The following is a 21,896-nucleotide window of genomic DNA, read 5'->3' on the forward strand; positions in this document are numbered from 1 at the left end:
TCCAATAATCATTATCTTCCAAACTGAAAGAATATTCAAAAGTTGAGAAAATTCAGGAAAATAAATTGCAGTACAATAATCTCTTGAAATTTTTAAAAGTACAATCACAAATCCTTCAAGGTAATTCAGATTTTAGATTTATTGTCAGAGTACATAGATGACATCGCATACAACCCTGAGATTTTTTTCCTCAAACTCACATTTCACCTTCAGAAATCCCTATGCCTTAAGTGCTCTGTGATTGGTAAGGGATATGAGTGAGAAGGGAAGGTTGAGAAACACTGCTTTAGACCCAATTGTTACTGAAATACCGTGCTTTAGAAAAATTGTCATTGGCCCATTTCCTTTGGAGTTATGAAACCCTGCGCATAAAGAGTCAATTAGGTATGATAAAAACGTTGTTTTCAAACCTTTTTCTTTCCACTCACATTCCACCTTAAGTAATCCTTTACTAATCAGAGCACCTATGGCATAGGGATTGCTTAAGGTGGAATGTGGGTTTAGGGGGCAGTTTAAAAACCTCGACTCTACAGAAATTAACCCCCAGAGACTCAACAAATACTCACAATATCTGGATCTAATTATGGTTATTTGTGTTGACTGCAGATGCCTAGGTTACAGTAGAATTAATTTTAAGAAAAAAAAAACACTTGCTTTTACAGTTTTCAGAATGGAATTAAACTTAATTTCTATTTTATTCTCCAGGTGGAGAGACTATCAAAAGTATTAACCAGCAAACAGGAGCACATGTAGAATTACAGAGAAACCCACCACCAAATTCTGATCCTAACATACGAATATTCATCATTCGTGGAGCTCTACAACAAATCGAGCATGCTAGACAATTAATAGAAGAAAAAATTAATGGGGTGAGCTTTTAGCTTTAGGTTGAATTTTATCCACCCTTTTCATGGTACTTTATATTATTCAGAAACTGCATCAGAAAATTAGACCTTGTCCAATACTGTTGTAAACTGAGGATGCACAGTACAGTACTGTTCCAATTTGAGCAACAACTTTATAAAGTTAATGCTGATTCTGAGATGTTTTCTCCAGCTCCCTGTATCCTTGCTTCTGTTGTTCATTTGTCTCCTCCTTTGTAGTGATTCCCAAAAGACACAGAATGACCCCATTGATATTTGCAAGTTCCTTTTACGCTAGATTGATCTCCTTCCTTCCTTGTCCTTGTGTTCAGCCACATTCATTTATGCTCTCTTCCTATGTTGTGCTTTTTAATCTTGTCCTTCCTCTCATTCTGCCTGTGAGACAGATTTAGTACCATAACCTCTGGTGGTACACCCTCTTTTTCCATTCGGCACCATCCTTGTTCCGCATCCATACAGTGTAATCCTTGGCCCTGACTTCAGGGAAGCAGTATACCATTCGGGAATGTATCAGTTCCATAGTAAAAATCATCTGTTCCAGTAATCATTGAATCCCTTGTCAGTGTAGCTCTCTTGTTCTTCCTACCCCACTAAATCATCTAAGGTTAAATGAATGTGGCCTTGGCTATCATTCCTGGACGAACTATTACCTTCATTTGACACCACTTTGGACTCCTGCACAAGAGCCTGGTTCTCCAGATTGAATTGCTTATTACCTCTGACTTGAGGTGCTAAAGTCTGCTTTCACGCAGTAACTTGTATGCCCGCCCAGTCAGTGATGTGATTTCTGTGGAAGTTATTCCAACAATTCAACCTCTTTCCCCTTGATTGTTCTTGTAGGGTCCAGGAGGATTTAACACAAACCCTTACAGTCAAGGACCACCGGGACACCATCAAAAGTAAGAATCTTGTTTATTTAGTTATTTGTATTTTATTCTTGCATGGTTTCCTTTACTTGGTTTTAATAATCAGATTCAAAATTTACAATGTCTTTACTCTTGAGCTGACATGTTTTTACTTTGGAATTGAAGCTGTTAGGCCAGTTCCAGTGCCATTTGTGCATTTCTTCTGATGAACAATATGTAGATTTATTTATTTCAATGGGTGAATCTTGGACTGGTAATATTGTTTTCTGGGTTTGAGTTTATTTTTAAATACAAACTTCTGATCGACTTTGTATGTGTATTCCAAATCAGTCCTTTGGGCCATTCCACACTAAAGTCAGATGATTATGAATACAGCTTGGTTAAGACTTGGTGTTAAGTGTCCAACCTGAAGCAGATGTTCCTGGAGTTTTTATTGCTGAATAGCACTTTAGAGAGTTTTTTGCACCCTGATCTGTCTTGGCCCCTTCTAACTTTCAACCACGAATCCCCACCCTCCCTCCCTCCTTTCAGCCTGCAGTGTAAAGAAGAGTTACTCTGCAAAGATGAGTAGTAGCTTTTCTGCAGTTTTTCTTTCTTCCCCTTGTTACAATATATCTCGCCACACCATCCACATGAAATTTTTTTTCCCTTTTAAGTCTGCATATTGCACCAGTCTTGCAGGTTGTCCTTGTCTGGTTTTGGTGTCAGTGCCGAGCCTGACATGGAAAGTTGCTCGAACATCTAACTTTGTTCCTTTCAATGTTATCTGGTATTACATAATAATCTTTCCATTTCCATACACATTATTCTTTGATGACTCATCAATTAAATAATGGATACGGCGTATAATGTACAAATTATATCCTTTTGTAATGAATAAATATTTAAGATATTTCAATTGAATTTATTTTTCCAAACCTAGTGGTCCTCCACAAGCCTTTATGACGCAGGGATGGGGAAGTACATACCAACCCTGGCAGCAGCAAGGACAGCAGGATCCAAGTGAGTACACTGTCTCATTTGCTTTGACTAAGTGTTTTTGATTTCTTTTCTCTTCTTCTTTGTACTGTGTTCCTCGTTGAGTACTTTATGCTTTCTGCTTTTTCCTGTACTTCAAAGATCAAATTCAACAGAGGCTTTTCATCACTCTTGGAGTATTAAAAGGTTATTCTGTTTTGATGGCTATAAAAAGTCAAGAGGCTAATCAGGAATGTTTAATGGCCATTTATTTTGTTCTACTGAAGTCCGCGTATGCACAAAACCTAGTGTTATCTTTCTTGGCTATGCGCTTTAATATGAGTTGACTCCCTTTTACTTTGACTTTAATTGTATTGGTTATTCATATTTTTAAGCAATAATGGGATAGTTTATTGCATTTTGTGTTCTTGCAATCATAATGGTTTGCACATGCTCCTCTTAACCTGTTCTCCTTCCTTAAAGAAGCAAAAATAGTATTAAAATGCATTTTCAGTCTATTCCCTCCTCCCACTTGAGTCCAAAATTTCGGTTTGATGAAATGGCATGAAAAGAGGACAGGAAAACATCAGACCTCCTTTTAATGAACTGGCTAACATAGCAAATTTGGTAGCCAGTTTTCACTCACTGATGACAGTAGATACCAGGACTTAAGCTGAAATTGTATGATACTATGAGAATGAATGCACGTTTAAAATTTAATTAATTGGATTTATTCATTTCAAACTTTGTGGTCCTCTACAAGCCTCTATGGCAACAGAGATCAGAATTGCATACAAATCTTCACAGCATTGCTGAGCCGATGATCAAGTTTAATCTAATTGTTACTGTCATGGAAGAGGAGGAGTCCATTTTCCCATAGGTCTATGCCAGATTCAAGAAGCACAATCTCAGTTTCAAGGGAATCTTAAGAGGGGGTAAAAAATAGCCTTTGACATGTTTTTTTTTTTTAAATCTTGGTTTTCAGGATTTTCTGCTTCATTTTATTCAAACCTTTCTAAGTTATTTAAACCGATTTTTGTTCTCTAGCTTTTAAACACTGCTCCAGCATGTGGTGTTAGTGGTGCAGTGAATTACAGACAGTTAAAATAACAGGTAAAAGAGCGATGAAAAGTCTCAGCCACAATATAGCAAATTAAGTTTTGGATGGGTTTTGTTTATGTTGAATCAACTGCTATACAGAATTAAAATGCTTTTTGATATGGATTCTTCTGCAAAAAAATCTGAAAGTGATTCTATCAACACTTACTGGGTTTGCCTTTTTCCTAGTCAACTTCTATTCGAGTTGCATATGAACCATCCCAAGCTGTTCTCAGTTTGTGGACTTGGCTTGAAATTTTCCCAATGCAAAATTGATTCTGTTACAGAAGCCATTAATTGCTCTTGATCACTTACTATAACATCATTAAGGATGCATCTTCAGCCTCTTGGGTTGGACTCTGCAGTAACTTTTACCACATGGCCTTTTGTGTATATGATGGAAGATATGGGTAGCCTTAAATGAGGCATTAACTCTTCTTCCTCTCTTCCCAAAACTATGCATTTACTTTTGACAAAGCTATTTGAAAGCCCAGTCACTTGGTTCACTAATAATTTTATCCTATTATCACTTTTTTATGCTTTTACTAAAGCATCTTGTGACTGGGTGGATGTATTGAGATGATTAATATTGGCCTTGCTGGTGATCTTTCCTGTGAAGAAGAATTCAGTAGGAAGAGGATCAAATCCAATATCACTGGAAACAACCAAGAAGTCATTAACAGGGGAGGTACTTGGATTCTGATTCCTTGGGATACACTTGTTTTGTGGTTGTGGGTGGGATTTGTATTCAAGTGGTTCAAAAGTAGATTTTTTAAAAATTGGACATTGACATCATGAGCAGTAATGTCGCTGCATAATGAACTTTTCCTGCCACACAAGATAAAGCTATCAAAATAGTCAGTGGTAGTTACTGTGACACTGTGTGTGTGTCTAGGTAAAGCTGCACAGCATTTGGGTACAGCAGCCTGGTCAGCCTACATCTCCCAGTTTTACCAGCAACCTAGCCAGCAACAACAAGCAACAATGGGGCAGAACTCGCAACAAAATTCAGGTGTGTATTTGTGAAGAGAAATATTTAACAATGTGGGCAAGTACTTTATACTTTATGCAGCCCAGCCATTTCACTTGTTTCCTCTGCAATTCCAGAATTGACATTAATGTTTATCTTTAGTAATGGGGGTGGGACACAGAATGTGCTTTCTTTGACTGTTCTTTCATTTAATTATAATCAATTCCAAGTATTTAATTTTAAATTCTTCTGTTTATTGTTTAAAGGTGCTGTGAGTAAAAGGTAGCTCAAACATTTTAATAACTGGTACAAAACCCAAGCTCTTTGTTTCTCCCTCTCGAATTCTTCTCACCCATCCCACCAACCTCCCCCTCGATCCACAAAGTTGTCATTATTTAGCCCCGTTGTCTGAATTCCAATTACCAGGAGGGTTCACTACACAATGTGTAAACTACTTTGAAGATGCTTCTGGGCAGGTATACAGTTCCAGTGCTTTTTAAACCTTTGTTTTTATTACGTGCAAGCCTACAGTGGAAAAACCACTTGGGTGATGTATTCCTGTGGGTGAAATTTCTGTCTTCAAGGAAGTCCATATCTATGTTTGTTAGCCAAAAGGATTGGTAGATCAGAGCAAATGTTTTTTTAAAATTAAAGTTGGTGCCAAAAATGGTCCTTCATCAAATGTTCCTTTTGCAAAACGAGCATGTATTACATTTAGTTTCAATTAGTATATAGTGTATTTATTTTAAAATCTATAGTTAAATCAAACCTTTGGAAAAAATATGGCACATGGTAACTTATCTTTGGTCTGACGTATGTAACACTGCAAGAAAATAAATATTATAGACTTCATTTCTGAATCAAATTTTTAAAATCAGTCATGAGTCATTGTAGAAATGGTTGATTTACCTCATCAAAACTTCTGCACTGTATGTTCTCCTACACAAGTTTCAGAGTACTTTATGTGGTATATTGCCTGTTCCTCTGCCTGTGGTTCCTGTATGTACTTGGTCATTCATGATAGTTGCTTGTTAACTAGGGAGGAAGATTGATAATGAAGGTTCAAAATAAAAGCACAAAATGCAGGAAATACACATCAGAGTCTAGAGAGAGAGAGAGAGCGAGAGAGAGGGAGTGATGTCTCAGGTCAAGGTGATTTTTAAAAAAAAAATCAGAACCAAGAAAAGGTGAAGTGAGATTTGTTAAAATGCATTGAAGGGAGAGTAGTGGAGAGAACAAAGCATATGTCAGTGATCAGACCAAAACCAAGAGGGACTGATTTATATAGGTGACACCCATGCTGAATGAGAAGGGCCAGTGAAGCCCTATTGATCACAGCTGATCTCTGTAGGAAATGTATACAAAGAAAGAGAAATGAGGATGGGCGAGGATGGGGAAATTGTTGGAGTCATGAGATCTAAAACTCTACAAACACTGGATTTCTGAAATAGAAAAGAATGCCTGAATTACCCAGTGGTCAGGCAGCATTTGGGAAGCCAAAAAAAACATAATATTTTACATTGAGGTAAGACTGAACAGTTCTGATGCAGGCCAGAAAAAGTGGTTATGCAAACTTGTTAAATTCCATGTTTGTTCAGAAAGTAAGTTGCTGTACCTTGAACACATATTTGGCTTATTTTTGCCACAGCTTTGGTTTATATTTCTCAAATGAGCTGAATTAATAAATTCAATTGTGAGAGCTGCAGATCGCCAAACAGATCACAAATGAGATTGAGCAATCCCATTTGAAGTTTGTTTTGTCTGAGGAGCTCATCAATTAGAATTGCAGAAGGTCTCATTGACATCTAGCAAATCCCATCATTGCCCTGACTGCTCAAAGTTCAACCAAGAGGCATTAACTGTGCTGTGCTTTACTATTTAAATGTTGTTTTAAAAATATTGATTCAAAATGTTAGGATTGTGTTTATTGGTATTCTGTGACACAGCTAACATGAGCACTTTTTTTTTGTTGTATTAATGTACATATTTTAAAAGCGGCCCTTTGCTCTCTCAGCCTTGCACTAGATGCGTCTTTTTGTTATGAGTTGTGGATTGTGGTGCCATGCACAGGATTTCCTGGCTTTGGGAATGTCTTGCTTTAATAATGATTGACCTCTTCAACTTAATGTTTCCTATCAAATTGTGAAGCTGCTTTTTTGAACCCATGTGACAGCTCAGTGATGTTATGAATATTTTGTTGCTAGATTAAATTTTAAAAATATGGAATTTTTATAGGAACTTTAAATATCCCAAAGCCAATGAGTAGTTCTAAGGTGAAGAAAGAAAACCTCTGAATAAAAGTCTTTGTTACTAAGCTGTTTTGTTGAACATTTCACCATTGCTTATTGTTACTTGCAAATGCATTGTTACCATATAAAGTTACAAAAGTGAGAATGGGGTTTGCAACTTCCACATTTAACTCATTGCCACACCACTTCAGTAGAGGGAATTCCTTAGTGCCTCTCATTCTATAGCCCATCAGTTGCATTCTGATCTGGAATGCCTCTTTGTTTTCCTGATGGGCTCTTCAATTTGAGAATCATCTTGGATATTCTCCATTCAGCTGAATTGATGAATGAAGGCACAATTTTGACATTTAAGAAAAATTTGGACAGGTATGTGGATGGGAGGAATATGGAGAGATATGGTCCATGTGCACATCATGGGACTTGTTTCCATACTTGTTCCATTGCTTAAAAAAGGCTCCAAAAGTAAACCAGGAAATTATGGGCTGGTGAACCTGACAACAGTAGTAGGTAGATTATTGGAGGGTTTCTTAGAGATCGGGTATACAAGTATTTGGACAGCCAAGGGCTGATTAAGGATCGCCAGCTTGGCTTTGTGTATGTTAAGTCGTGTTTAATAAAACTTAAGAGTTTTTTGAGGAGGTTACCAAGAAAGTAGGTGAAGGAAAGGGTTGGTGTTGTCTACATGGACATTAGTAAAACCTTTGACAAGGTCCCACCCGAGAGGCTAGTTCAGAAGGTTCAGACATCAGGTATCCACGGAGAGATTGTAAACTGGATTTGAAATTGGCTGAATGGAAGAAGTCAGTGGTAGTGGATGATTGCTTCTCAGACTGGAGACCTGTGATTAGTGGTGTGCCTCAGGGATCATGCTGGGACCATTGTTGTTCGTTACCAATATCAATGATCTGGATGATAAAGTAGTAAATTGGATCAGAAAATTTGCTGATGACACTAAGTTTGGAGGTGTTGTGGACAGCGAGGAAGGCTTTCAAAGGGATCTGGACCAACTAGAAAAATGGGCCAGAAGGCAGCAGATGGAATTTAATGCAGAAAAGTTGAGGCGTTCAATTTTGGAAGGACAAACCAAGGTAGGACATGCATAGTAAATGGCAGGGCCCTGAGCAGTGCAGAAGAACAAAGGGATCTGGAAATTCAGATACACAATTCCCTGAAAATGGCATTACAGGGTTGTGAAGAAAGCTTTTGGCATCCTGGTCTTCATAAATCTTAAGTATTGAGTGCAGGAGTTGGGATGTTAGTGTAAAGTTGTGCAAGATATTGGTGAGGCCAAATTTGGAGTATTGTGTGCTGTTCTAGTCGCCAAACTACAGGAAGGATATCAGTAAGTTTGAAAGAGTGCAGAGAAGATTTATTAGGATGTTGCCAGGAGTTGAGTTACAGGGAGAAATTAAACAGGTTAGGACTTTATTCCTTGGAGTGCAGAAGAATGAGGGGAGATTTGATAGAGGTTTACAAAATTGAGAGGTATAGACAGAGTAAATGCAAGTAGGCGCTTTCCACGTTGATTAGGAGAGTTAAATACAAGAGGACATGGCTTTAGGGTGAAAGGGGAACATTAGGGGGAACTTTTTCCACTCAATGGTGGGAGTGTGGAATGAGTTGCCATCTGACGTAAATGTGGGCTCACTCTTGCGTCTTAAGAATAAACTGGATAGATACATGGATGGGAGAGATATGGAATGGGTGCAGGTCATTATGATGTTTTCGGCACAGACTAGAAGGGCTGAATGGCTTGTTTTCTGTACTGTAGTGTTCTATGGTTCTAATAGTTCAGCACGGACTAGAAAGACTAAAGGGCCTTTTTCTCTGGTATGGTTTTTATGGATTCATGGTTCATTCACTAACATCAAAGTGGTATACTGTTTGCATTTTCAATTGATTTTAAAATCTAGAAATCAATGTCAGATTTCTGATCCTTCTGAATTATTTAAACTCAAATTGTAGTGAGTATGACCCTCCTTCCCTTTTCACCTTCAGATTTAGAACTTTTCTGTCCATTTTCTTCCAGTAACTGCTTTGTAGTAATGCTTGCTATATTTCAGCATTTCTTACCAATGTTCATTATAGGCAATTCCTACTCTTGTAAAATTTGGCAACTAATCAGAGCTTCAATCGATCTTTGTGTTTGAACTACAAGATAAAACTGCTGATACAATCAATCACCTAGAATCTGCTGTGTAATCTTGTTGAATATAAGATCTTTCATTGGGAGAGAAAATGTTCTTTTTAAGCTTCCATGCACTAAATGTCTTCTTCATTTACCCCACCACCACCTCTTCACACAAATGCACACACAAAAATACAGTCATCAACAAAATAATTAAAATGTCCAATTTGGTTATTGGGAGGAAGAAGAATGCTCCTTTGTAAAATATTTCACTCCTGAAAATGTTTGGTATTTTCTTGTAGCCTATTGAGATTTGCAAGGCCAAGTAATAAAATAAGAATTATCTGTGTGTGCAGATCATTAAAATAAGAGGTTCTGACCCTCATTATGTATAAACCAATAACACCCAACCCCAACCAACAAATTTTCCCCTGCAACCACTGCAACCGTGTCTGCCTGTCCCGCATCGGACTTGTCAGCCGCAAACAAGCCTGCAGCTGACGTGGACATTTACCCCTCCATAAATTTTCATCCGCGAAGCCAAGCCAAAGAAGGAACATGTAGTAGATTACAGCCCAATACCCCTCTCCTGCTTCCAACCTCAACAATCAAAATTTTTAAGAACTAATGCTGTGATCCAAGTTAGCTATGAGCAAACTTATTTGAGATTGAATCCTGACCAAATATTAGTAACTTGGTTAACTATACAGTGTAATAAATCAACCGTGTACTGTAAGTAACCTGGGTCTGAAGCTATTCTGAAAGCTGGCCTCTTTTTGCTTTGCAGAAGATCCCTGATCTTTTTCTGAAAAACGTCTTTTATCAGTTTGTGAAATGTAATTTTTTTAAACCTGCCCACAGATCAGAATGGTGGCCAAATTGGTCAGATGGATTATTCCAAAGCCTGGGAAGATTACTACAAAATACTTGGTATGCACTTTTCTTGGACTGATATTCTATAATATTTTTGAGTTGCTTTCTCAGAGAATTTTCACGAAGCAACTACTGTGGAATAGAGTTCTCCTTTTCCCTGTTTCTTTACTTCATCCCTTATTAAATCTTCCTACCTCATCTGTGTTTTTTTTTACCTTCCTTCCTCAAGCCTTTGTAAACTTCCTTTGGTTGAGCTTCTCCTTAACTTTTCCATTTGAGCAAATAGGATATTTACAGTTCTTTTATCTGCAATGATTTATGAATACTACTGATCTTGTAATTTCACTGAATTCTCCTGCTTGGTGGGTGGCAAGGGATGTAGTAGAGAAATGGCCATGATGCCCCAGTCAAATAAACTGATTAAGATACATAAATGCAGGATATTGCAGATGGTAGATCAGTACTAATCCATGGGACTCCTGCAATGGAACAATGAAATTACAACTGGAAGCAAGTCAAATAAATGGCAGGGATGTGGATCAGAGAGACTGGACGCAGACTGGAGATTGCTTTGCTGAGCACCTTCGCTCTGTCCGCATCAATGACAGGGACCGCCCAGTGGCCAACCATTTCATTTCTGCGACCCACTCCCATACTCGCATGTTTGTTCATGGCCTCGTACTATCCCACCTAGACCATCAAGTAAATTGGAGGAACATCTTAATTTTTGCTTGGCTTGGGCACTCTTCAACCAGATGGCATTAACATTGACTTCTCCAGCTTCTGCTAACCTGGTCTTTTCTTTTTCCCTTCACCCTGTCATCTTTCCCTCAGCTCACCACATCCTTCCCCTCTATTCACTTAGCCATCTCTCCACCCCTGCTTATTACTGTGCCATCCCTCCCTTCTCCACCTATTACCTCCTGCCTTTGGGATCATCCTCCTTCCCTTTACCTTTTTGTTCAGATGCCTGCTGACATTTTTTGTTAGCTTTATGAAGGGCTCAAGCCTGAAATGTTGGTTATGTATCTTCATCTTTGCAATATAACCTGCTGAATTTCTCCAGCATTGTGTTTTTTCTTCAACCATGGTGTCTTCAGACTTTAATGTTTTATTACGTTGATCCCTCTAATGTGGGGTTGCAAAGCTCCTTTGGATTCAGATTCATTCTTTCATTTCAACCAGGGAACTATGTTAAGTTTAGTGTAATTTCATTTGTCACATGGCAAAAAAATAGGCAGTTGGAGGTGGCCACATTATCACTATCACCAGATAATTTGAATATTTTTTCCCGGAAATGCTTTTCTGTGATAATACCTTGTGGAACTGATTTATATAATCATAACCATATAACCGTTTACAGCACGGAAACAGGCCATGTCGGCCCTTCAAGTCTGTACTGGTTCATTTGAACAACTTCACTAGCTCCTCCGCAAACTCCTGAGGAAGCAGAGGCTCTCTTCATGATGGCACCGGTGCGCTGGTTGTCGTGTATCTCAAAAAATTTTACTAAGATGGATCTTGATTTTTGATATGCCTGTGGTTTTGGAGATAATGCTCTGTGAGCCCTTTTTATTTCCATTTCTTCCTGCATTTTGATTGCTTTCATTGGTGAAGTGGGGTAGTTTAGGGCAACAATTCTCAACGGGGCCTTATGGCCCCCACTAGGAGCCAAAGCACATTTGGGGGGGGGGGGGGGTCACAGACTGAAATCATAAATTTTTTTGTTTTTTATGTAGTTGGTAGGAGAGAAGTAAGGCTGAAACCAACTAAATGAGTGCTTTGCGGGGAAGGGGGCCCAGAAACATTGAGCAAAGTCCTAAAGGGGCCAAGGCCAAAAGAGGTTGGGAATGGTAACCAAACTAGCCATAACAAGGAACGTGAAATTATAATTGTCTTCTGCATTATGTAGTCGTTCTTGTACGTCAGCTTTTGTGTAAATAATAATTCATTTTCCACCTTAAGAAGCATATTTGGGGTCAATTAGACCTGTCAGCTTTTTAAGAGCAGTACAATAAGTAAGGTTTTTTTTCTTTTTCCCATGTGTTTACATTTTTTAATTTGGTATGTTCCTAACTTGCTTCTATGTATGTTTTCTGAGGCACTACACTAACATTTTCTATTCGCCTTTGTACTTTTTGTTAGTTTATGTCTATTACTTACTGATTTGGTAATGGATAGCTTAATCTAGATTTGTACAAGTCCCTCGTGATTTTGGCTCTGACATGTTTTCCATTCTAATGAAAATCCCAGTCATTTTCAGCAATTGCATGTCCACTTTGTGGAACAAGTTTGCATTAATCACTCATAATTGATTATTGAAGATGCATGATTCAGTAGTGCTGCTTTGTGTAGCTATTCTGATCAGATTTATATATCTTGAGCAATAGAGATTAAAATTCCTGGTGTTGTCTTCCTAAGAGACTTGGGTAATCATCAGATAAAATGGTCAGTATTTGCAATCTCCAAGGATTTCACATAATTATGTGAATCAGAATACATTTGAACACATTTTGTTACTTTTGGATAATTCTATGTTTAATGGTCAAATCATTTGTAGAACAAATCATGTATTGATGTATGACTTGCCTTTTCCCATTGCTTGAGAATATTGTTTGTCCAATGGGAAGTGGCAAGTCAAGGTTGTCACCTGATTGTACAAATACATCCCGATGAAACAGTGTTCTCCGGTCTTCGATGCAAAACATGAAGACATACAACCAGCCATAACACACATACAAACAATACATAATTCAGGACAAGTATTCATATATGCAAATAAATAAATATTGTTTCTTGAATGAGTCTCGGGTGCTTTGTGTGAGAAGTTCCTTTGGTCGTTCAGCATTCTCACTCACCTCAGCCTGGTGATGCTGTCTCTATACTCCTGTTTCTCTCTCCCAGTGGGAGCAGCTGAAACATGCTGTGTGCAGGATGGAAGGGTCCTCAATGATTTTGTGTGCCCTCTTCACACAATGATTGTGGTAGATCATGTTGATGGGAGGGGTGGGAGGGGAGACTTCATTGATCTTCTCTGCCAGTCTTATGGTCCTGTGGATTGACCTCTACAATCAATTTCTCTGCATCAACCATACCACACTGTGATGCAGTCGGCCAGGACGATCTCAATAGAGCTCCTTTAGAAGGTTGACATTATGGTGGCAGGTAGCTTTGCCCACTTCAGACTTCTCAGGAAGTACAGTAGATTTTGCGACATCCAGACAAGTGAGGAGAGGTGAGTGTTCACAATCGGTCACTAATTAAGTAAACTCCAAGGAACTCGATGCTCTCCTCTCTCTGCTACAGGGTTATTGATATGTAGTGGAGGGTGGTCATTCCTGATTCTCCTCAAGTCCACAATCATGTCCATCTTCTCCCTTTTTGTTGAGACTCGGTTTATTACTCTTGCACCATTTCACGAGATTTTCCACCCCTTCTCTAGTGTGACTTGTCGTTGTGGCTGATGAAACCAGCTATGTTGTCATCTGGAAACTTGATGAAATTGTTGGAGCTGGATCTGGTGATGTCGTCCTGAGTCAGTAGCATGAACAGGAGAGGGCTGAGCACACAGCCCTGAGGTGTACCGGTGCTCAGCATGGCAGTGCTCGACATTTTGCCACTGACCTGGACAGACAGTGGTCTTTCTGTTAAGAAGTCCAGAATCTAGTTACAGAAAGGGGTGTTGAGTCCCAGCAAGGATAACTTCTCCAACCTCTGGGAAATTATCATATTAAATGTCGAGCTGAAGTCAATGAACAGCTGCCTGGGGTGTGAGGCATCATTCTCCAGGTGGTGCAGGATGGAGCGAAGGGACAAGGCTATTGCATTGTCTGTGGGATGGTTTCTTCTATACCCGAATTGAAATGGGATGAATGTCTGGGAAGTGTGCTTTGATGCATTCCATCACCAGGAGCTCAAAGCATTTCATAATGGTGGAGGTCAGTACCACAGGGCAGTTGTCATTGAGGCCTATTATTGTCGCCCTCTTGGGTATCAGGATGACAATGGTGGCCTTGAACCCTGCAGGAATGATGGACTGCTGCAGTGAGGTCTTGAAGATATCCGTGAAGACCTCCATCAATTGGTCTGCGCAATCCTTCAGTACCTGACAGATGTTTTCTGGTCCTGCTGCCTTGTGTGGGTTCACCTTGGATAGGGTCCTCCTCACGTCGGCCATGGCTATGCATGTGGCCTCTTCATCGGGGGGTGGGGGGGCGAGAAGCTTTCTTCAGTGTTATCCTGTTCTTCTCAAACCTTGCATAGATGCTCAATCTGTCTGGAAGGGAGATGTCATTGTCCTTAACTCTAAAGGTTGACTTGTGATCTGTTATAGTTTTGATCCTTCATCACGCGTGCCTCATGTTGCACAGCTCTGTTTGTGGATCCTCTGTGCGTGCCCTGTTTTTCCTTCTGGATTGCACAGGAGAGTTCCACCTGGTTGATCTTTGTGGCCTCATCTCAGCTGTCCTCAAGGTAGCAACGTGAGGTCTGAGAAGGACTTGAACTTTTGCGTCCAACCGTGATTTCTGATTAGCATTGGTTGTGAAGCATTTGGTCATTGTGACATCCTCCATGCACTTGCTGATGTAGTCAGTCACTGAGCTCGTGTGGCCTGTTTACGTGACTATTGTAGGTGGCCACTTCCCTGAACCACTGCAGTCTGTGGTCTCAAAGCAGTCTGACAGCACTGCTGTGCTCTCTATCAACGTCCTCCCACCCCCCCCCGCCCCCGCCACCACGTCCTGATCTCCCTGTATACTGACCTAGTTTTCTTTGCCACTGGTCTGTACACTGATGTTAGCATGGCGGATATGTAATCTGTGTTACAAAGGTGGGGGCAAGGTGCAGCCTTGTACACACCAGAACATTGGTGTACACCCGATCCAGGGTGTTCTCTACCCTGGTGAAACTGTGGGAAGACTGTTTTCAGGTTGGTGTGATTGAAGTTGTCAGCAACAATCATGCGTGGCAGTATTAGCACACCTAATCTAAGAATTAATTAACTGGAACCATTTTTACATTACTCCATCCTCTAGACTTTCTTCCATATGTGGTATTTAGTGCTTTGATTGTCCTGAATTAATATTGAATATGACTGTTTTGCCTTGAGACAAAAAATGAAAGGAGAATCTTTTGTTGCCTATAGCAGGTGGAATCTGTAGTTGGCCCTTGCCTTCCTTTCATTGGTCTTGTCCTATGACTGGGCCAAGTCTCCTGCCCTCAGATTTTTTCTTTCTACTGGTCTTGTTTAAGTACTTCCTCCCTGCACCCCCAACCACAACTCTGACATTTGTAGCTGGTGTGAGAGACAGAAGTCCTTCAGGTTGAAGGACTCCTCAACTGGCAGGGGGAGGATGCCTAAGCTATTCATGTGGAAGGTTTCATATTTCTGATAGCTGCTGGGGTGCATGCTTGCTGGTGGGGTGTGCCATCTTCTGGCCGGTGACGTTATCTGTTGCTAATTTAACATGGTCTTTCTGTCCCCCCCAAGGCCAAGTTCTTGCCACCTTGGTGAAGACTTCTACTGTGAAAGTCTGAAGGAAAAAATGGGGTCATATTAAATGATTGACATCAAGGCCTTCAGAATCCTGCATCAAATAATTGAACCATTTTTGTGCGACAGAATCATTATCTTTTCTGACATGAGCAACAGAAGAGTATTACATTTCTTTTCTTTCTTTGGCTTGGCTTCGCGGACGAAGATTTATGGAGGGGTAATGTCCACGGCAGCTGCAGACTCGTTTGTGGCTGACAAGTCCGATGCGGGACAGGCAGACGCGGTTGCAGGGGAAAATTAGTTGGTTGGGGTTGGGTGTTGGGTTTTTCCTCCTTTGTCTTTTGTCAGTGAGGTGAGCTCTGCGGTCTTCTTCAAAGGAGGTTGCTGCCCGCCGAACTGTGAGGCGCCAAGTTGCGTGGTTTGAGGCGAGTATTACATTTATACTTGTGCTTTAAGCTTGGCCCTCTGAAATTTTGAGCAATTGTCTTGAAACAAGTTTGAATAGTCATAAATCACCAGATTTCGGTCAGGAATTTGCAACGCATTGCAGATTGCAAAGATTTTAAATATGCTGTCCTGTGTACATGCGTAGAAAATTTGCATGTTAGAAAATCTTGCCATATTTCGGGATGCAAATGGTTTCTGAAGCCTAGCTTTATTGATGGCATTGGTCATTTGGTTTGATTCTGAGGTTAGTGGTGGAACAGATGATTCTGCACAATCTATTATAGAGCATTTTTCTATCCCTATGGCTGAACATAAGAAAGAGTAGGCCAGGTGCTCTGGCATTTAATGGGATCGTAGCTGATCTAGTCACAGTTGACTCCACTTGCCTGCATGCATTCCATAACCATTAATTCCCCTGATATGAAACAATCTTATCCAAATATGCCTTAAATGCATTCATTGAGGCAGTATCTCGTGCTTCTGGGCAGAGAATTCCACAGATTCATTATTCTCTGGGAGAAGATATCCTTATCTTGTTGTAAATCTACTCGTCTGAATCTTAAATCTGTGTCCCCGGTTCTAGTTTTGTCGGTGAAAACAACCTCCCTGCTTCTATTGTATATTCCTTTAATAATTTTGTCTGTTTCTACAATATCCCCTCTTGTTCTTATAAAATCCATTGAGTACAGTTCCATGCTTTGTAATTTATCGTGAGATAATCATTTCTGGAATAAACCTGGTGAATCTCTTCTGCACCATCTCCAAAACCACTACATCTTTTTCTCAAGTAAGAAGATTTGAATTGCGCATAATCCTTCAGGTGTGAGCTCCCTGCTCTGAACTTCAGTCCCTCCAGGAATGAGGACCAACATCCTATTTGCCTTATTGATTATGTGCTGCACTAGCAAACTGTTTCTGATACATCCACACACTCTCTGGTCTCTCTGAACAGCAGCATTTTTCTGTTTTTACCATTTAATAGTCAAACCTCAATTTTTTTTCTTTCCAAAGTGGATGACATCACATTTACTGATGTAATCCATCTGCCAGGTTCTTGCCCACTCACTTAATCTATCTATAATCTCTGCAGCCTCTGTGTCCTTGCTGCATTTGCTTTTCCACTCAATTAATGTCATTAGCAAAGTTGAATATGCCATACTCGATCCCCTCCAGATCATTCATTTTAGCCATTTTTTAAAATGTAGACATTGAGTCTGTGCCATCCATTTACCTGCAACCCCTGTATGTTTTGAAGGGAGGGAGGAAACCGAAGCATCTGGAGAAAACCCATGCAGATACAGAGAGAAAATACAAATTCCTTGCCGACAGTGTGGGATTCAAACCCAAGTTGCTTATTGTTACACTCGTGCCTGTAGTTTGTGTTGCAAACTAGTTGAAATGCATAAAAATCTCCTGAGAAAGTAATGTCAGTAAAGAAAGATTGTGTGCCAGTCGTGAGGGAATTGAGAACATTTCTGGGTCTTTTGGATTTATGTGAATGTACTTGGTGAGGTTAAAGCAGTAAAAAAAAAAATTTCTATAGCTTCACCTGCACACAATTAATTACTTTACAAACTAATGCAGTATTTTGAAGATTTTAAGGATGTGGTGCATTTTTGCTTTTTAATTACTCTGTTTCTCATTAATTTTGAATTGTGCTCAGATTTTGAATCGCACGGTGTGTGTTCAGAATCTGCATATTTTCCACTCTTAATAAGTGGCAAGAAAAGTTCTAAGACATTTTTCTGTATATTTTTTACTCCTATTGAAGCTCTGGTTGAAATTAATGCAAATTTCATTTTTAATTTGAAATTTGTATTTCTAGATATTTTTATTGCATTCTTATCATTTACAGCTGTAGATATGGAAAAGGTGTTCATTTTTAAATTTTCAATTCTGATCTGCAAGCATTTGACTTGGCATTTGACAAGATTTTAATCTATGTTTTTGATCCTCATTCCTGCTGAGGTTAGCAGCCAGCCCTGATGCCTATTCCTCATTGCTATTCAGTAATTCCACTTAATGCATCTGAGATTAACTTTTGATTTTACAATCTGACTATTCCTTGCACTAAACTTTATCACGTTTCACAAATTATTGAGTCATTATCGTACCATTAAACTGCTTAGGATCTGGGATAGCGCCTCCAGGAGTAAGGAATGAAATCATTATTGCAAAGAACCTGTTCAGTAGATAGAGAATTAGCTCATCATGGTGGGTACCATGGAAGTGTAATTTTTAAATATGTACATGAACTTAACCCTTAGTATTATAGTTTGTGTAAACTTCAGATCCTAAATGTATCAAGCATTTTTTGAAAATACACAATTTCTTTGTGCTTGGTACAAACAAATGTCAAAGTGGGTTACACAGAGAACTGCCAAAGGCACTTGAAGTGAGAGGTATAGAACAATATTGCTGTAATCATGAGCTGTTTTTGACACTGTAAAACTACAATAATTAACTATTGGATAATTTGGAAATCCCCCTGGTTTAGTGCCTGGCTCTTCTCATTAGCTGGAGTGCAAGTCCAGGAATGCAGAATGTGAACCAGGTGAGTAACTAGAGCTGGGAATCTGAAGCATGTACTATGTGAGAGACCAGAGCAAGGGGTTTTCAGTGACTTATACATTTCAGCAGGTCTTGATAACCTGAAACATAAAGCTAAAACTTACAAACTAAATCCTACTCCATTTGAACACATTGGCGGACTTTCAGTTGGGTACTGCATGGGTTAGCAGCAGTAGTTAGGTGCTCCTGTTTTTTTTAAAATACATCTTCCATTCATTCACTTCTAATGTTTCAACCAAAGTGCTTTACACATTTCACCCTTGTTATTTATCATTGCTAATTATTTTAAAATTACTGCAAGGAGTGCTAAAGCTAGAAAAAATGGCAAGAAGGCAGAAGAGGCAGCCACTTTGACTATGGACTCCATTTCTAATCTTTTAAACAACCATGTACAGGAGATAACTGAAATGGTAGAGGAAAGTCAATGTGAAGTCAAATCTACACTTGGAAAAAGTTTTGGAGTCATTATCAGAAACTGAAGTTCATTCGGGATCTGTGGAGCAAGACTTGGAAACAATTTGTGTACAAATTAGAGGAACTTTGCTCGGGATTGTCTGCTAACAACCTTAAATTAACTTTGAAAGTGATTGACTTGGAGAGCGAAAGACAAAATATATAAATTTTGGGCTTGGTTGAAAATACTGAAACTGACCAACTTTTCAGAGATGCTTTTGGAAGTTTTTAGAAAGGATTTGCTTTCTTTTAAGCCTGAGCTAGATGGAGCTCATCACTCTTTGATTCCCAAGCCACTTCTGGGATGCTGCCCATGTTCAGTTATTCTGCGGTTTCATCGCTACCAAATAAAATATCTTGTTATTCGTGAAGCCTGTCAGAAAGGAACTCTTCAATATTGTGAACTACCAATCAGATTTATAGACTATCTTTGTCCTGAAGTGATGAGTCTGTGTATAGAATATAAATAAGTCATGGCTGAATTGTACAAGAAAGGTTTCAAGCCTGCTTTGTTATACCCAGCACTCCTCTGAATCACACCCTTCGGTGGTCACAAGAAGTATTTGAATTGAGGGGGAGAACCACAAAAATTCTTTGAAGATTTGCCTTCAACATAGTCTTGCATGAACTGTTAATTGGTGTCTGAAGCTTTTTCTTTTCCTGGTTGTGTGAAGTTCAGCTGCTGTCTCCCTTTTGTTAATTGGATAGGGTAATGCACTTGTTTAGTTTATAGTTATGTAAGTTTGTTTCTCTTTCTATTAATTTTACTACATTTTAATTACTTTTTCTTGGATGAGAGTACTAAATTGAATACATTTTATCTTTATAATAATGATTTTATTAGCTACCATAGTCACTTATTAATAGCACATGAAATGTTGTACATGCTTATGCACTCAGGTAATAACCTGACTGTGGGAAAGAAGGCTAAAGATTATAATATATACCCGTATAATCCAAGTTATGTGTGGGGAAACTTTAAAGTTTGCCATGTATGTGTTTCAGCTACTTGTTTCTACTGAGCCTGCAAATCTAAATGACAGAGATTTATACATTCATTGCTCTTTAATGTAAATTCTTTGTCTTTCACTTTGGTTGTAGCTTTAAATACAAGTTTACATTGTTTGGAAACATTAATAATTCCTTTTTTGAAAAAAGGAGCTATAATTAGAATTTACAGCAGAAGAATTTTGGGGTTAATTTTTTTTAGCTCATTGCTGTTCAAAACAGCAACCTCCCGATTTTGGTTGTTTGGGAAGGAAGGTGGCTATTTTTGTTTTGGTGTTGTGCTTACAAGGTTTTTGTGGGTTTAAATCCTGTGTAAGCTGTATTACTGCATAACTTCAAGGTGGCCACCTGGAGTTTGGTGATAATTTATGTCTAGTTTTCTTCATAACATGAATTAAAAACCATGCATAATTTTATCAAATTTCTTTCTTGGAATGTGAAAGGTTTAAACAACCCAATTAAGTGAAGGAAAGTCTTTGCACATGTTAAACAATTGAGATCTGAGATTATTTTCTTACAAGTAACCTATATTCATAGCTGTGATAATTCTCGTCTTATGTAAAAATGGAGAGGGCAACACTTTCATTCCTACTTCAATGCTAAAGCCGGGGGGAGGGGGGGGTCCTCAATTTTAATTAACCAAAATACCCCTTTCGAGCATCATAATGTTATGTCAGATAAAAAATAGTCAATACATTATCATTACAGGCAAATTATATAATAGTTTTTGCTAATGTATACACCCCAAACATTGATGATGCAGGATTTTTTGAAAGTTTTAATTTAGTTCTACTACATTTGAGTCTTCACTCATTGGTTTTGGGGAGGTGGGGGAGGAATATCAGAATATAGTGATTTCTGACAATGCTCCGGTTGTTTTGTCTGAATTTTCCAGATCTCCCTCCTTCAAAGAGACGCTGGCATTTTAACTCTTTCAAATAATAAATTTTTAATTTATGAAGGAGCAGATAACTTTTTCCTTTAACACAAATTTCTCTTCAACAATTTTAGTTTGATTGTTTGGGACACTTTGAAAGCTCATCTTAGAGAGGAAATTATTTCCTATACAGGCAGTCCCTCTGTTCAAAATGCTCAGTTTATGAACATCTCCTGTACCACAAGGCTGACCGAAAGTAGAATGCAGAGGGACCTTCCAGTTGGAGCATAGTTATGCAGTAGGATACATTTGTACTTTCACGTGATGCTACCATCATCCCTCATATTGTGGTTCCTCATCAACCCCAGGAATGAAATTCTGGGGGGGGGGGGGGTGTCTGAATGAGGGGCACTGGGTAGGATGGCCAAGTGTCCAGTTTTAGGCTGGACTGTTTGGCTTTTGAGCTCTCTGTTCTTCATCCGGTGCCACTCCAATCTGGATAGAAAGGGCACTTACCTGTTAAATGCAGTGTTCCGGGGTCTTCAGGCCGTGCGTAGCCAGCTGGGTGCATGTGCAATGAGGGGGAAATGTGACAGTGGTTCTCGAAGAGCCGGCTGGCGCATGCAAGATGAGTGTGAAGTGTTACGGCGGCGCACAGAGGTTCATGGTGTGTAAGCCTCCACCCACACACACTACATGCGGGTGGCGGCAGTTATGCTGGACTGGGGGGGGGTGTGGCAGCGGTGGCTTTTAGACTGGGGGGGGGGAGTGCTATTAAATTGACTAGACCCACGTTATTGATCCCCACATCCCCTGGTGTTATCGACTCCCCTCCCAAAAAAAAACACCTGGATGGTCCCATCAACCCCTGGGGGTCAGTATCATCTACTTTGGAGAACCCTACTCTAGCATGATGCTGCCACCATCCAGTATTGTGACAGAGTATGCTGTAGTATACGTGTCACCCACCATCATGAGAGAGTATTGCATGCTGAATGATACTTTCATGTGATGCTGC

The 21,896-nt window shown here is 39.4% G+C and overlaps 1 protein-coding gene across 13 annotated transcripts in view; it reads left to right on the plus strand.

The window, feature by feature from the left end:
- The window catches only part of fubp3 (far upstream element (FUSE) binding protein 3), a 129,701-nt gene that overhangs the window by 82,002 nt on the left and 25,803 nt on the right, over positions 1–21,896 (plus strand). For 11 of the 13 annotated variants that reach the window (XM_069886039.1, XM_069886044.1, XM_069886055.1 and 8 more), the window contains 5 exons: positions 706–869; positions 1,725–1,783; positions 2,673–2,752; positions 4,701–4,817; positions 10,014–10,082. In XM_069886039.1, the coding sequence (XP_069742140.1) occupies positions 706–869; positions 1,725–1,783; positions 2,673–2,752; positions 4,701–4,817; positions 10,014–10,082 (489 nt within the window). The remainder of the gene's footprint in view (positions 1–705; positions 870–1,724; positions 1,784–2,672; positions 2,753–4,700; positions 4,818–10,013; positions 10,083–21,896) is intronic. The other 2 variants (XM_069886121.1, XM_069886083.1) reach the window with 1 other exon arrangement.

Source organism: Narcine bancroftii, chromosome 1 (genome assembly GCF_036971445.1).
Source record: "Narcine bancroftii isolate sNarBan1 chromosome 1, sNarBan1.hap1, whole genome shotgun sequence".
NCBI classification, from domain to species: Eukaryota; Metazoa; Chordata; class Chondrichthyes; order Torpediniformes; family Narcinidae; genus Narcine; species Narcine bancroftii.